Genomic DNA, 17,666 nt, shown 5'->3' on the forward strand with positions numbered 1-17,666 from the left:
TGGACCTAACAGAAGCAGAAGATATTAAGAAGAGGTGGCAAGAATACACAGAAGAACTGTACAAAAAAGATCTTCACGACCCAGATAATCATGATGGTGTGATCACTCATCTAGAGCCAGACCTCCTAGAATGTGAAGTCAAGTGGGCCTCAGAAAGTATCACTACGAACAAAGCTAGTAGATGTGATGGAATTCCAGTTGAACTATTTCAAATCCTAAAAGATGATGCTGTGAAAGTGCTGCACTGAAGATGCCAGCAAATTTGGAAAACTCAGCAGTGGCCACAGGACTGGAAAAGGTCAGTTTTCATTCCAGTCCCAAAGAAAGGCAATGCCAAAGAATGCTCAAACTACCGCACAATTGCACTCATCTCACATGCTAGTAAAGTAATGCTCAAAATTCTCCAAGCCAGGCTTCAGCAATACATGAACTGTGAACTTCCCGATGTTCAAGCTGGTTTCAGAAAAGGCAGAGGAACCAGAGATCAAATTGCCAACATCCGGTGGATCATTGAAAAAGCAAGAGAGTTCCAGAAAAACATCTATTTCTGCTTTATTGACTATGCCAAAGCCTTTGACTATGTGGATCACAATAAACTGTGGCAAATTCTGATAGAGATGGGAATCCCAGACCACCTGACCTGCCTCTTGAGAAATCTGTATGCAGGTCAGGAAGCAACAGTTAGAACTGGACATAGAACAACCGACTGGTTCCAAATCGGGCAAAAAGTACCTCAAGGCTGTCTATTGTCACCCTGCTTATTGAACTTATATGCAGAGTACATCAGGAGAAACGCTGGGCTGGAGGAAGCACAAGCTGGAATCAAGATTGCCGGCAGAAATATCAATAACCTCAGATATGCAGATGACACCACCCTTATGGCAGAAAGTGAAGAGGAACTAAAGAGCCGCTTGATGAAAGTGAAAGAGGAGAGTGAAAAAGTTGGCTTAAAGCTCAACATTCAGAAAACGAAGATCATGGCATCCGGTCCCATCACTTCATGGGAAATAGATGGGGAAAGTGTCAGACTTTATTTTTGGGGGCTCCAAAATCAATGCACATGAAATTAAAAGAGGCTTACTCCTTGGAAGAAAAGTTATGACCAACCTAGATAGCATATTCAAAAGCAGAGACATTACTTTGCCGACTAAGGTCCATCTAGTTAAGGCTATGGTTTTTCCTGTGGTCATGTATGGATGTGAGAGTTGGACTGTGAAGAAGGCTGAGCGCCAAAGAATTGACGCTTTTGAACTGTGGTATTGGAGAAGACTCTTGAGAGTCCGTTGGACTGCAAGGAGATCCAACCAGTCCATTCTGAAGGAGATCAGCCCTGGGATTTCTTTGGAAGGAAGGATGCTAAAGCTGAAACTCCAGTACTTTGGCCACCTCATGTGAAGTGTTGACTCATTGGAAAAGACTTTGATGCTGGGAGGGATTGGGGGCAGGAGGAGAAGGGGACGACAGAGGATGAGATGGCTGGATGGTATCACTGACTCGATGGACGTGAGTCTGAGTGAACTGCGGGAATTGGTGATGGACAAGGAGGGCTGGCATGCTGCAATTCATGGGGTCTCAAAGAGTTGGATACGACTGAGTGGCTGAACTGAACTGAACTGAATGTTATCTTAGTCACGTCTGACTCTTTGGGATCCTATGGACTATAGCTTGCCAGGCTCCTTTGTTCATGGGATCCTCCAGGCAAGAATGCTAGAGTTGGTAGCCATTCCCTTCTCCAGAAGATCTTTCTGACCCAGGGATCAAATCTGCATATCTTGAATTGTAGGTGGATTCTTTACTGTTTGAGCCACCAGGGAAGCCATGAAAGTAAATGACACCTGCTCCTTGGAAGAAAAGTTATGACAAACCTAGACAGTGTATTAAAAAGGAGACACATCACTTTGCCAACAAAAGTCCTTATAGTCAAAGCTAGGGTTTTTTCAGTAGTCATGTTCTGATGTGAGAGTTGGACCATAAAGGCTGAGCCTTGACAAATTGATGCTTTAGAACTGTGGTGTTGGAGAACTCTTGAGAGTCCTTTTGAAAGCGAGGAGATCAAACCAGTCAATTCTAAAGGAAATCAACCCAGAATATTCATCGGAAGGATTGATACTGAAGTGGAAGCTCCAATACACTGGTTACCTGATATTAAGAGCTGACTCATTGGAAAAGTCCCTGACGCTCAGAAAACTTGAGGGCAGGAGGAGAAGAGGGTGACAGAGGATGAGACAGTTGGATGGGATCACTGACTCAATGGACATGGGTTTGAGCAAACTCAGGGAAATGGTGAAGAACAGGGAAGCCTGGCATGCTTGAGCCTGCTCATGGTGTCCATGAGGTTGCAAAGAGTGGGACAGAACTGAGTGACTGAACAACAGTGCTACCTAGAAAAACCTGAAGGAAATCCTGTCACTAATGATTTACTAATGTTCACACCGATTTAAAAAAATAAAATAATAGAACCTACCATCCCTTTTAGCCCACATTTCCATTTTTTATTAAAGCCCGAGGCAACTCAACTCTCTGGATTCTTAGAAATACCATATGAATCAGAAGTTTAGAATTCTGAGAAATTTTGTGTGTTTGAGGATTCGAAGAGTGAGAATGTATTACAATTATTGTGAGGGGCTATGCTTAAGATCATAAAAAAGTTCTTCATTCACATAAGAAAATTAACCTTCTAAATTTGATGACCAGTTGTAAAATATTTTACTTATTAAGCCCAACAACATGATGCTCAGTATCCCATATTGGACTTAAAAAAAGTACTATAGGGCTTCCTTGGTGGTCCAGTGGTTAAGAATCTGCATTCCTTGGGCTGCTACCCATGTCCCTTGGGGCTGTGCACCCACCACATAGGGACTAGGGTCCGGTCCAGAGAGGCTTCATCCTGGAACGCAGCGTACAGACCAGAAAGGAGGTTTCCCCCTCTCCTGACACGCACAGCATGGTTCCTGGGAACATGGTGCTAAAAACCATTCCTAGAGGACCTGCTTCTGGGTCTGGGTTTCATAGGTAGCAGAGCAGCTCACTTATAGCAATCTACTGAAAGTCAGACCTCCACATAAGGGTTTAAAAAAACAAAAAAGAATCCACGGTCCAATGCAGAAGAGTCAGGTTCCATCCCTGGTGTGGGAACTAAAACCCCATATGCCTGGGGCAACTAAGTTCGGGCACACATTAAAGATATCATTCCACTGTTTTCAGCTTTCACTGCTACTATTGATAAGTCAGTCTGCCTCCCCCTCCCTTTTCTGTAGGTAATTTGTTTTCTGATCATTTAAAAATTCTCTTTGTTTTTAACGTTTTCTAATTCCAGTCCCATCACTTCATGGGAAATAGTTGGGGAAACAGTGGAAACAGTGTCACACTTTACTTTTTTGGGCTCCAAAATCACTGCAGATGGTGACTGCAGCCATGAAATTAAAAGACGCTTACTTCTTGGAAGAAAAGTCATGACCAACCTAGACAGCATATTCATATTCATTACTTTGCCAACAAAGGTCTGTCTAGTTAAGGCTATGGTTTTTCCTGTGGTCATGTATGGATGTGAGAAGAAGGCTGAGCACCGAAGAATTGATGCTTTTGAACTGTGGTGTTGGAGAAGACTTGAGAATCCCTTGGACTGCAAGGAAATCCAACCAGTCCATTCTGAAGGAGATCAGCCCTAAGATTTCTTTGGAAGGAATGATGCTAAAGCTGAAACTCCAGTATTTGGCCACCTCATGCGAAGAGTTGACTCATTGGAAAAGATTCTGATGCTGGGAGGGATTGGGGGCAGGAGGAGAAGGGGACGACAGAGGATGAGATGGCTGGATGGCATCACGGACTCGATGGACGTGAGTCTGAGTGAACTCCAGGAGATGGTGATGGTCAGGGAGGCCTGGCGTGCTGTGACTCATGGGGTCGCAAAGAGTTGGACATGACTGAGCGACTGAACTGAACTGACTGAATTTCACAAGACTGTGTCTAAATGGGGATTTTTATTTATCCGTCTTGAGATTATTTGTCTTGAATCCATGGGTTGTTTTTCATCAGTTCTCCAAAATGCTGAGTCAAAGTCTTTTCAAGTACTTCCTCTGCCTCACTCACTCTTCTAAGTAGAAGTATTTTACACTGTCTCATGCTATCCTCCATGATTCTTAACCTGTCATATTTTCTACTTCTTGCCATCTTTTGGGTAATTGCCTTAGATTCACCACTTGTTCCTTCAAATATGTCTGCTCTATTATGAAATCTATTAATTTTTTATTTCATTCCATTTCATAGTCAGAAGTTATATTAATATTTGGTTATTTATAAAAATCTGTTCTTTTTCTTATAGTTTCCTATCTTATACTGATATTTTCAAGCTTGTGCTTTATTCTTTAAATAATCACAGTTAAATCATAATTTGTTTTATAATTTCTTTATCAGAAATCTACTGTGGCCTCTGTTGGTTTCTGCTAATTTTTGTTGTAGATTTAATTATTTATACTGTGAGATGTTTACCTTCCATGAAACTTTATTTGGGGAAGTTCTTTGAAGCCTTAAATAAAATGTATTTCCTCCAGAGACTATCTTAAGATTGCTAAGCTTTTATTGGAATTTAATTAAGGGCCAACTTGTGGCTCCAAATCCTTAGCAGCCATTTCCCTCTTTTACTAAAGCATTTCTGAGACAGTCAATTTTACTTGCAGTTCCCAGAGATACAGAGAAGGGAATTATTTCCAGGTCATTCTTACATTAAGAAATTGGCAAATTAAGGCCAGCAAGCCAAATCTGTTCTACTACCTGTTTTTGTAAATAAAGTCTCATTGGAACATAGCCATACCCACATGCTTATGTATTGTAAATGTATGCTTTAATGTAACAGGAGGGCTGCAAGTTTTGACAGACACTGTGTTGCTCACAAAGCCTGAAATACTATGTGACCCTTTACAGAAAAAAGTTTACTGATCCCTGGTGCAGTCCACTGGGGCTTTGCTTTATTGGGTTATTTCTACGCACCTCCTCAAATTAGGCTGTCTCCAGTCTGCTAAGTCCTCTGAGGCACGGAAAAACAAAATTCAAGTTCACTAGGTTTGGCTAACGCTAGCTATTGAAAACTAGCAACAGTGCTGTTTAACTCTATCATTTCCTGCCTTCATTCAGTGCCTGTTCTGAAAATGTCTTAACTTTATTAAGAGCTTATCAATTCTTTAAGTATTGATATTTATTCTTTCATATTTTTTCAGAAGTTCTGTTATTTATAGCAAAAAGATTGATTCAGGTACTTATCCTGCCATATTACTAGAAATTAAAAGCTGAATGATTTTTAAAAGTATTTTAATACAGGAGTAGCTTTTTAACTTGACTCTGCTCAACAAATTCAATAGATTAACTGATGTAAAACATACTGATACCCAAGGTACACTGAACACTCTCAACTATTAATAGTAGACTTCTAATATGTCTGTATACTTCTGTGTTTATGAGTTGCTGCATATCAAGAATTTGTCATGTTTCTACCCAAACATTTATGCCAGATATATTAATTACATAATAATGACATAAACCACTAAAATATGAGGGTGAAAGAAATACATAGTAAACACGACATTCAGGATTGAGATGTGAATAGATTTAACACAGAGAATGTTTCAAGTGAATTGGTAATGTTTTACTTCTTTTGCTATGTGCTGGGTGCATTGATGTTTGTTATAGTTAAGCTCTAGCTCTTTTTTACATCTCAAGTATTTCATAGTTAATTTTTTAATGACTGTTACTATGAAAATTAAGTTGAATGCTTTAGAAAGGCATGTTAAAAAAAGCTGTTTAAAAATCTTCCTTTTAGTTATAAGAGAAATAAAAATGAAGAAAAACCATAAAAATTTATTAGCATTTTGTGATTAGACTGCTTCATGAGTAGCTTTAAACTAATTATAGTACTTTAAAGAAATAGAAATGATTATTACTGGTATGCTATTTAAAAAAAAAAAATACTGCAAAAACTCCAATCAGCTGAGCCATGCTCAAAGGTCTTACCCTCCAATCAGAAAATTAGCAAATGAAGTTCTTGTACATTTACATGTTTCAGGTCAACATAAAATTTTATGATGGTTCTAACAGGCACTTTAAAAGTAAGTAACCACTTTCAGTTCCAATCATGTTAGACAAGAGGGCTTCTAGTAGCAAGTAGATCTGTTGAATCACATTACCAAAAAGCACACTAAATATAATACTTTATGATTAAATAATTATTTTTCCTAATTCTCTAAGCATTCTTAGTTGGCCAAAACATAATGTTAATGCTAATGGGGCTAAGCTCTCCATTTCCTCTTCTATAGCTTCAAACTATACCCTGAAACCTGGTTGTCTAAAAAACAGGTTAAAAAATATAGATACACACATCAAAAAAAAACAAGAATATAGATAAATATATCAATAATATTACAAAAACTATTTGAGACTGCATATCTTTGGGAAAATATATACAACTGAATGACAAGCTTAAAAAGCATTTATATAATTCAATGTCAGTTGTGTAAAAAACAAATAGAGAAAGTAAAGAAATACACAAAACCATTAACAAGAGATATTTAAAAAGTTTAATACTGTTTTTGTATTAATCAAATATTCTCCAATCAGAATGGAATGTTCTTTTCAAAAAATATTAACCTGCTAAATTATATGTCCTAATTACAAAGGGGCTATTTTAAATTTTATACTTATTGACAACAGTTTGATATACTTCACTATTTTTTTAAGTTTTGAAAATAATTTTATAAAACTAACCTTTTCCAGAGACGATCTTTGGAGTATTAAAGAAAAGACTGCCATGCTGAAGATCCATTGTTTCTCCCTTCAGTTTGTCTGCTACAACATCAACAAGGGCAAGCTCATCAGCCAAATCCTAAAATACATGAAAGGACTGTATAAAATATTCCCATTTCAATTTTAAGAGAAAAAGAAAAAATTTTATGTGGTTATTTTATAATCGGACTTCCCTATAGCTAAGATGGTAAAGAATGTGCAAAGAAGTGCTACATTTTTAGTAGAAAAAGTGGTATAAAAATAATAATTCTTTACAGGAGTTCTTTGGTGGCCTAGTGGTTAGGATTTTGGACTTTCACTGCCATGGCTTGGGTTCAATCTCTCAATCCCTGGTCAGGGAACTGAGATCCTGCAAGCTGCAAGGCTTGGCCAAAAAGAAAATAAGTCTTTTAATGTGCCTATACTTTGGCCACCTGATGCGAAGAGCTGACTCATTTGAAAAGACCCTGATGCTGGGAAAGATTGAAGGCGGGAGGAGAAGGGGACGACACAGGATGAAATGGTTGGATGGCACCACCGATCAATGGACATGAGTTTGAGTAAACTCCGGGAGTTGGTGATGGACAGGGAGGCCTGGTGTGCTGCGGTTCATGGGGTTGCAAAGGGTCAGACATGACTGAGCAATTGAACTGAATATACCTAAAGACACCAGAAGTTAAGGTCAACAACAGAATGTAGCAAAAAGTATTAATTGTTTTGCCTTCAAGTAATTGTTAAGTTTTTCAGAATTGTTTTTTTTCCCCACTTCAGATAACAGCTTTAAAACAAATGAAAACTTATGAAATCCTTTCAAAGGATTTTATTATATTTAACCCTTATGCCTAATTTCTGAACTGGCTGAAGCTGTTTTTAGTATGAATCCTTATGGCAAAAAATGAAAGGTAGGCACCTCTGGGAAACCTCTTCATGTGGCTTGGTATATTACAATTAACGCTGGCCCTCCAACTTAGAGGTAGGTAAGTAACCATACTTCCAGACCCAACCAATTGTTTCATCCTTCTAGACTCAGCAGTTTCTTCACAAATGGGCATATGGCCCAGGCATAACAAATGAGCACAGTGTCTGTGAGCTTAGAAAATGGAAGTGAATTCTGGCCCTTTCACCTCCTAGGCATTTGACCATGAGCAAGCTCTTTAACATATATGATTCAGTATTTTCATCTATAAATGGAGATGATAACAGTACCTGCCTCCTAAGGTTGTTATAAAGATTAAAAAATACCTTTAAAACATTTAGAGAGGTGAAAAACTTAACAATGAAAACTATAAAACTGCTGAAACAAATTAAAGAAGAAACAAATAAACAGACATCCTATGTTCATGGACTGGAAGATAAAGTTTTATTAAGACATCAATACTACTCCAAGCAATCTTCAGATTTAATGCAACCACTCCAAAAATCCCAATGGCATTTGTTTCAAGAATTAGAAAATTCCATTCTACAATCTTATAGAATCTCAAGAGACTCTGTATAACCAAAACAACCTTCAAAAGGAATAAAGAAGGTGATCTTAAGCTTCCTGATTTCAATATTTATGACAAAGCTACAGTAATCAAAATAGTGTGGTACTGACATAAAGAGACATGTAGACCAATGGAACAGAATAGAGTCCAGGGGGGAAAATTCCCACATATGTTGTCAGATATTTTTTGACAAGAGTGCCAGGATTATTCAATAGGGAAAGGATAGCATTTTCAACAAATGGTATTGGGATAACTGGACACTTACATGCAAAAGAATAAGGTTGGACTGTTTACATTATACCGTGTGTGTGTGTGTGTGTGTGTGTGTGTGTGTGTGTGTGTGTGTGTCAGTCGTGTCCAACTCTCTGCGACCCCATGGACTGTAGCCTACCAGGCTCTTCCCTCCATGGGATTCTCCAGGCAAGAGTACTGGAGTGGGTTGCCATTTCCTTCCCCAGGGGATCTTCCTGACCCAGGGATTGAACCTGGGTCTCCCACATTCCAGGCAGATGCTTTAACCTCTGAGCCACCAGGGAAGCCCACATTATACCACAGATAAAATTAACCAAAAATGGATCAAAGAGCTAAATGTAAGCCCCCAAACTATAAAACCCTTAGAAGAAAAGATAGAGGGAAAACTTCATAACATTGGGTTTGGCAGTGATTTTTGGATATAATACCAAAAGCACAATAACAAAAGTAAAAAGATAAATTGAACTGCAAAGTCAGAAAAAGAAAAACAAATATTGCATGGTAATGCATATACAGGGAATCTAGGAAAATGGTACATATGAACTCTTATTTGCAAAGCAGGAATAAGAGACACAGATGTACAGAACATACAGACACCAAGGGGGAGAAGGAGGTGGGATGAATTGGGAAACTGAGATTGATGTATATACACTATTGATGCTATGCATAAAATAGATAACTGATGAGAACCTACTTTATAGCACAGGGAACTCTATACTCAGTGCTCTGTGGTGACCTAAATGGAAGGAAGTCCAAAAATGAGGGGCTAGGAATGACAGTAGAGAAGGCAATGGCACCCCACTCCAGCACTCTTGCCTGGAAAATCCCATGGATGGAGGAGCCTGGTGGGCTGCAGTCCATGGGGTCGCCAGGAGTCAGACAGGACTGAGCGACTTCACTTTCACTTTTCACTTTCATGCATAGAAGGAAATGGCAACCCACTCCAGTGTTCTTGCCTGGAGAATCCCAGGGATGGGGGAGCCTGGTGGGCTGCCGTCTATGGCGTCGCACAGAGTTGAACACGACTGAAGTGACTTAGCAGCAGCAGCAGCAGGAATGACAGTCAGGTAGGAAGGCTAGGGATCCCTAAGGGGCAGGAGGAAATAAACTGCAAGTGGCAGACGTTTTTCTCTCTCTCTCTTCTAATCCTGTGTTGTTACTTGGTTACACCTGAACTTAACTTTGAGCTGCAAATGGCTCAGCAAACCAATGAGTTTTTCTTATGGAAATGTTTTTCTTAAGCTATGTTAATGAAACCATGTATTTGCTTTGGAATCTGCCTTTCTTCAAATGGGTTCTGCCTAAGAAGTCAAGCGGGCCTTAGGAAGAAGTACTGCAAACAAAGCTAGTGGAGGTAATGGAATTCCAGTTGAGCTGTTTCAAATCCTAAAAGATGATGCTGTTAAAAGTGCTGCACTCACTATGCCAGCAAATTTGGAAAACTCAGCAGGGGCCACAGGACTGGAAAAGGTCAGTTTTCACTCCAATCCCAAAGAAAGGCAATGACAAAGACTGTTCAAACCACCACACAATTGCACTCATTTCACAAGCTAGCAAAGTAATGCTCAAAATTCTCCAAGCTAGGCTTCAACAGTACTTGAACCGAGAACTTCCAGATGTTCAAGCTGGATTTAGAAAAGGCAGAGGAACCAGAGATCAAATTGCCAACATCCACTGGATCATAGAAAAGAGCAAGAGAATTCTAGAAAAACATCTTCTGCTTCATTGACTATGCCAAAGCCTTTGTCTGTGTGAATCACAACAAACTGTGGAAAATTCTTAAAGAGATGGGAATATCAGACCACCTTACCTGCTCCTGAGAAATCTGTATGCAGGTCAAGAAGCAACAGTTAGAATGGGACATGGAACAGTATGAACTGATTCAAAATTGGGAAAGGAATACGTCAAGGCTGTATGTTGTCACCCTGCTTAACTTATATACAGAATACATCATGGGAAATGTCGGGCTAGATGAAGCTCAAGCTGGAATCAAGAGTGCCAGGAGAAATATCAATAACCCAGATATGCACACGACACCATCCTTATGGTGGAAAGCAAAGAGGAACTAAAGAACCTCTTGATGAAGGTGAAAGAAGAGAGTGAAAAAGCTGGCTTAAACCTCAACATTCAAAAAACTAAGATCATGGCATCTGGTCCCATCACTTCATAGCAAATAGTTGGGGAAACAATGGAGACAGTGACAGACTATTTTCTTGGGCTCCAAAATCACTGCAGATGGTGACTGCAGGCATGAAATTAAAAGACACTTGCTCCTTGGAAGAAAAGTTATGACAAACCTAGACAGCATATTAAAAAACAAAGACATTACTTTGCCCACAAAGTAGTCAAAGGTCTGGATGGTTTTTCTCACATCCAGTCATGTATGGATGTGAGAGTTGGACCAAAAGAGCTGATCACCAAAGAATTGATGCTTTAGAACCGTGATATTGGAGAAGACTCTCGAGAGTCCCTTTTACTGCAAGTAGATCAAACCAGTCAACCCTAAAGGAAATCAGCCCTGAATATTCATAGGAAGCTGAAGCTCCAATACTTTGGCCACCTGATGTGAAGAGCCGACTCATTAAAAGAGACCTTGATGCTGTGAAAGATTGAAGGCAGGAGGAGAAGGGGACAACATACGATGAGATGGTTGGATGGCATCACTGATTCAATGGACATGAGCCTGAGCAAGCTCTGGGAGATGGTGAAGGACAGGGAAGCCTGGTGTACTGTAATCCATGGGGTGGCAAAGTCAGACACGACTGAGCAACTGAACAACCAAAATGTATACATGTAGCTGATTCACTCCACTGTACAGCAGAAACACAACATTGTAAAGCAACTATATTCCAATAAATTTTTTAATTTCAAACTTGTGTGTATCAAAGAACACAACCAACAGAACAAAAAGGAAACCCAAGGAATTGGTGAAAATTTTTCAAAGTGAAATGAAAATCACTCAGTCATGTCTGACTCTTTGCAATCCCATGGACTATACAGTCCATGGAATTCTCTAGGCCAGAATACTGGAGTGGGCAGCCTTTGCCTTCTCCAGGGGATCTCCCCAACCCAGGGATCAAACCCAGGTCACCAGCATTGCAGGTGGATTCTTTACCAGCTGAGCCACAAGGGAAACCCAATAATTGAAAATCGTTTACCTAATAAGCGGGCTTCCCTGGTGGCTCAGAGGGTAAAGCGTCAGCCTGCAAAGCAGGAGACCTGGGTTCGATCCCTGGGTCAGGAAGATCCCCTGGAGAAGGAAACGGCAACCCACTCCAGTACTCCTGCCTGGAAAATCCCATGAACAGAGGAGCCTGGTAGACTACAGTCCATGGGATTGCAGAGTCGGACACAACTGAGCGACTTCACAATAAGCAGTTAATATTTAGAATATAAAAAGTACTCCTACAACAACAAACTCAATTTAAAAATGGGCAAAAGATTTGAAGCAGACACTTCTTCAAAGCTATACAAATAGCCAACAGGCACATGGAAAGATATTCTGGAAATAGTAAGGAAAATTAAAGGACTTCCATTGTTATTTTATCAAATTTGGTGCTTTTGTTTTATAATGAGCAGGTAATGCTAATATAATTAAAAAATGTAAGTCTAAGCCATTGGGAAATATGATTTTCACACATTTACTCTTCAAGAAAGGCAAAGTGATGAATCACTTTAAGAGAAAACGTTATATAATATTAACAAAATAATGTAATCAATGCTTCTATGAATAAATTTAAATAGTCTGACTAAACACATATGTGTGCTTAGTCACTCAGTTATGTCCAATTCTTTGCCACCTTTTGGACAGCAGCCTGCCAGGATCCTCTGTTCATGGACTTTTTCCAGGCAGGAATAGTGGAATGGGTTGCCATTTCCTCCTCCAGGGGATCTTTTCGATCCATGGATTAAACCCCGGTCTCCTGTGTCTCCTGCTAATGGATTCTTTACCACCTGAGCCATCGGGGAAGCCCATAATATTAGCAAAATTATTTTGCTAAGGTTACATTTTAATCTTAACGAGATAATGTAATCAATGTGTCTCCTATGAATAAATTTAAATAGCCTGGCAATGCTTCACACATGGTAAACTCTAAATAAATGTTTCTTAAGTAAAAAATCAGGTGATACTTCTTTGCTGTCAAGGGGTTAACCCTGCAACCCTGCGCTCAACATCTACAAGACCTATCAGTGCTCACTTAATTTTCAGCCACAGTATAAGCTTATCACTTACCTTCAGCAAGATACAAATCGCACACGCCATGCCTACAGCACCAGTTCCAACAATGGTGACCTTATTCTGGGAGACTTTATCTTCCTCAATTAGATTCTCAATAAGCTGCTCCTTGACAGATGACATTTTGAGAACCTGATAGAGATAATGTAATTTCAGAGGAAGCAATCTCCCTGAACTAATCACTCTCATACCTATGGAAGTACCTCTTGAGTTTGCAGAATGTCAGAAGGGGGAAGCCAAAGGAAAAAAAATACCTGCTCGTCAGGTGTGGAGGGATAGAAAACCAATGAGTCTATCTATCAGTGTTAGAGACTGGGGCACCAAGAGGTTTTTAAAACTTCTCCCTGCCCCAAGCCACCACTTCCGCTCCAGTCCCAGTCACTCACAAACGCTTATCGTGTGGCCCAAGGCCGGAATGCACAACGCACGACCTTTAAGTTGCTTTTTAAGCTACACCACCAAAAACTACACAGCGACGTCAGTAGACGTGTGAAGCCCAGCGACCGTTACTGTCTGAACCGTTAGGCAAGCACGCTCCTACGCACGCACGCCTCTCCTCCGTCCGCACACAAGCTCCGCCCCACGGCCGCCTCGGGCGCAGGCGCATTGGCCGGGGCTTGTCCTCTGGTGTGAGTGGGTTCGTGGGTACCTGTTGTTGTGTTGTCGTAATCTGCGTGTAAGGAACTTTAGTTGGTCTCGAAGAGTGTGCAAGAGAGGGATATTGGTGTGTCGTTTCATTTCCTTCGGCTGGTCTAGGCCTCAGACTGATTTAAAAGTCGAAAGTTTGGAGACACGACCCACCAGGTGGGCCAGGGGGCAAGCTCGGAGGCTTCGTGGTAAAGAACTCTCAGGCGAGCACCTCCTGTTCACCAGTGGGCCAGCTAAAACTAGCATCCTGAGGACGATGCTTCGAAATGCTGAATTGAGAGAACAAGGTGGTAATGAAAAGGAAAGGGCATGGTTAGTTTTCTAAGGTGATTTTGATTTACGCGAGGAATTTATAACTCACAGGTTGGGACACAACCTCACCTGTCATCTTTTATCATCATTGGCATCTGAATCCTTTTCAAAATATAAAGGGTAATCCATTTTCTGTATAAAAGCCAGTAGTTTTTTTTTTTTTTTTTTTTAGTGTAGTTTAGATCATGCAATGTCTGCAATAAAATCCTTCAATGGCTTTCCGATGCACTTAACTAATTTTTACTACAATCTAAGAAGTGGTCAATACGTGGCCTCCTTTCATCCCTCTAACTTCTTCTCAAGACACCACATTCCCTTCCAGCTTTTGGACAGCTTTTTCCCATTTCAAGACTTTTTGCTGTTGTGTGTGTCTGCAAAGTTCTTCCCCAATTCAGTTCAGTTCAGTTCAGTCGCTCAGTCGTGTCCGACTCTTTGTGACCCCATGAATCTCAGCACGCCAGGCCTCCCTGTCCATCTCCAGCCCTTGTCAAAAGTTGATTCTTCATTTTCAGTTTTGAACAAAAATGGCAGTTCCTGTAACTTTCCTTGATAAATATATCAACTACCATCCCCTCCCAACATCTCTCCTGTTTCTCTTATGGCACTTTTCACAACCTATTACTAGCCCCAGGCAAGGGGTTTTCAGGTGTGGCAGTGGCTACTGAATCTGTACTAACACTTGGCTTGTTTACTTCCTTCCACAACATCTTCTGGCCCTTAGACCTCATTTACTAGAGACTCAGTGTGAGATAGTGCTGACTTAGATGACCCTCAGATCCAAGCTTTACACCTGCATGCCAAAAGAAGTGTCATTTTCATAGTGATTAAACTCCTACTGTAGGTGAAGAGGCTCTTCACACCTGCCCAAGGCACATATTCTGAACATCCCCTTTGCTTCTCCCACCAACTGGCAACTTGTTTTAAGATGGGGCTAAGCCCTGCTTTGTCCACTTCCCAAGGTTATTAAAATGAGATCATATTCCATTAAAAACAATCAGGGCTCCTTGCAGAGTTGGCCTACCCTTGCCTAGGGCAGGAAGATACATGGTGAACGTGGAACATATAATGTGCCAGAAAGTAAGGAAGAGTTACGAGATTAAATCTGAAAATTCATGAAATATTTAATCTGTTAAGCATTTTGTCATGTTGATATTAGCTAATTTATTGTGTAAACACAAAATAAGGGTAAATATGTTTTTTAAAAGACTGCATCAGAGTCTACAAAAGGGTATAGGTATAACTTCATATTTCTTTGGGGTGATAATTAACAGTTCTTAACGGTAATAGTTGCATAACTATGTGAATTCATAGAACTATACACTTTGAAAGGGTGAATTCTGTGCTATTTAACATATCTTAAGGCTATTAAAGTCTATAGGAAGGCAAATCCTATTATAACAGCTAATTGTCAGGCCTATATAGGCTAGTCTTATCCTTCTACATTTGAGACCCATTAAAAAACATAGTTCTCTTAACTGTCTCTCAAATAGGAAAGTTTGGAAGTGATGACCATAACGTTGCTCTAGTTAACCTCTGAAAGTATGATTTTTAGGCCTGAAGAAGGTCATAGTTATAGAAATATTTTGAGGGAGATCTAAAGAAAATTTTTGAATAGATAACCACCAGGACTATTTGATTTAAAATTAAGTACCATGAGATGGTTGGATGGCATCACTGACTCAGTGGACATGAGTCTGAGCAAACTCCCAAGAGATAGTGAAGGACAGGCAAGTCTGGTATTTTGCAGACCATGGTGTCAGAGTTGGACACAACATAGCGACTGAAAAACAATTGTTACTGGCCTCCAGAGTGAAGGTTCTTAAAAATGTCCCCCTATAGTGGCACAGAACCACTGCTTATGTTCAGTTGGAAAATAATGTTTTTTACATCTATGTATAGGGTGTTACCTTTCTTTGGGATTAAAATGAAAACTGACCTTTTCCAGTCCTGTGGCCACTGCTGAGTTTTCCAAATTTGCTGGCATCTTGAGTGCAGCACTTTCACAGCATCATCTTTTAGGATTTGAAATAGCTCAACTGGAATTCCATCACCTCCACTAGCTTTGTTCGTAGCGGTGCTTTCTAAGGCCCACTTGACTTTGCATTCCAGGTTGTCTGGCTGGCTCTAGGTGAGTGATCACACCATCATGGTATTGTGGGTCATGAAGATCTTTTTTGTACAGTTCTGTGTATTCTTGCCACCTCTTAATATCTTCTGCTTCTGTTAGGTCCATACCATTTCTGTCCTTTATCGACCCCATCTTTGCATGAAATGTTCCCTTGGTATCACTAATTTTCTTGAAGAGATCTCTAGTCTTTCCCATTCTGTTGTTTTCCTCTATTTCTTTGCATTGATCACTGAGGAAGGCTTTCTTATCTCTCCTTGCTTTTCTTTGAACTCTGCATTCAAATGGGAATATCTTTCCTTTTCTCTTTTGCTTTTCACTTCTCTTCTTATCACAGCTATTTGTAAGGCCTCCTCAGACAGCCATTTTGCTTTTTTGCATTTCTTTTCCACGGGGATGGTCTTGATCCCTGTCTCCTGTACAGTGTCAAACTACTGCACAATTGCACTCATCTCACATGCTAGTAAAGTAATGCTCAAAATTCTCCAAGCCAGGTTTTAGCAGTATGTGAACTGTGGACTTCCAGATGTTCAAGCTGGTTTTAGAAAAGGCAGAGGAACCAGAGATCAAATTGCCAACATCCGCTCGATCATCAAAAAAGCAAGAGTTCCAGAAAAACATCTATTTCTGCTTTATTGACGATGCCAAAGCCTTTGACTGGGTGGATCACAATAAACTGTGGAAAATTCTGAAAGAGATGGGAATCCCAGACCACCTGACCTGCCTCTTGAGAAACCTATATGCAGGTTAGGAAGCAACAGTTAGAACTGGACATGGAACAACAGACTGGTTCCAAATAGGAAAAGGAGTCAAGGCTGTATATTGTCACCCTGCTTATTTAACTTATATGCAGAGTACATCATGAGAAATGCTGGGCTGGAAGAAGCACAAGCTGGAATCAAGATTGCTGGGAGAAATATCAATAACCTCAGATATGCAGATGACACCACCCTTATGGCAGAAAGTGAAGAGGAACTAAAAAGCCTCTTGATGAAAGTGAAAGAGGAGAGTGAAAAAGTTGGCTTAAAGCTCAACATTCAGAAAACTAAGATCATGGCATCTGGTCCCACATTTCATGGGAAATACATAGGGAAACAGTGGAAACATTGTCAGACTTTTTTGGCGGCGGGGGCGGGGGGGGCTCCAAAATCACTGCAGATGGTGACTGCAGCCATGAAATTAAAAGACACTTACTCCTTGGAAGGGAAGTTATGACCAACCTAGATAGCATATTGAAAAGCAGAGACATTCCTTTGCCAACAAAGGTCCGTATAGTAAAGGCTATGGTTTTTCCAGTGGTCACGTATGGATGTGAGAATTGGACTGTGAAGAAAGCTGAGTGCCGAAGAATTGATGCTTTTGAACTGTAGTGTTGGAGAAGACTCTTGAGAGTCCCTTGGACTGCAAGGAGATCCAACCAGTCCATCCTAAAGGAGATCAGTCCTGGGTGTTCATTGGAAGGACTGATGCTGAAGCTGAAACTCCAATACTTTGGCCACCTCATGTGAAGAGTTGACTCATTGGAAGAGACTCTGATGCTGAGAGGGGTTGGGGGCAGGAGGAGAAGGGGACGACAGGATGAGGTGGCTGGATGGCATCACCGACTCGATGGACATGAGTTTGAGTGAATTCCGGGAATTGGTGATGGACAGGGAGGCCTGGTGTGCTGCGATTCATGGGGTCGCAAAGAGTCGGACACGACTGATCAACTGAACTGAACTGATAGGGTGTTACGTATGTGAATTGTAGAGTACCAGTTATGATTAGCACTGTAATCAAATTATTTCATAATATTTGAGGGCTTAGTAAATTAAAATGATTACAATGGAAATGGTAA

The 17,666-nt window shown here is 40.4% G+C and overlaps 1 protein-coding gene across 1 annotated transcript in view; it reads right to left on the reverse strand.

Annotated features, from left to right (window-relative positions):
* LOC120874331 (L-lactate dehydrogenase C chain) overlaps positions 1-12,867 on the reverse strand; it is a 31,231-nt gene extending 18,364 nt beyond the window's left edge. The window contains exons 1-2 of the mRNA XM_040255694.1: positions 12,742-12,867; positions 6,754-6,871 (exon numbers count right to left, since the gene is read on the reverse strand). Of these exons, the coding sequence (XP_040111628.1) occupies positions 6,754-6,871; positions 12,742-12,867 (244 nt within the window). The remainder of the gene's footprint in view (positions 1-6,753; positions 6,872-12,741) is intronic.
* Positions 12,868-17,666: the final 4,799 nt, after the last annotated feature.

Source organism: Oryx dammah, unplaced genomic scaffold (genome assembly GCF_014754425.2).
Source record: "Oryx dammah isolate SB20612 unplaced genomic scaffold, SCBI_Odam_1.1 HiC_scaffold_15, whole genome shotgun sequence".
In the NCBI taxonomy this organism is placed as follows: domain Eukaryota; kingdom Metazoa; phylum Chordata; class Mammalia; order Artiodactyla; family Bovidae; genus Oryx; species Oryx dammah.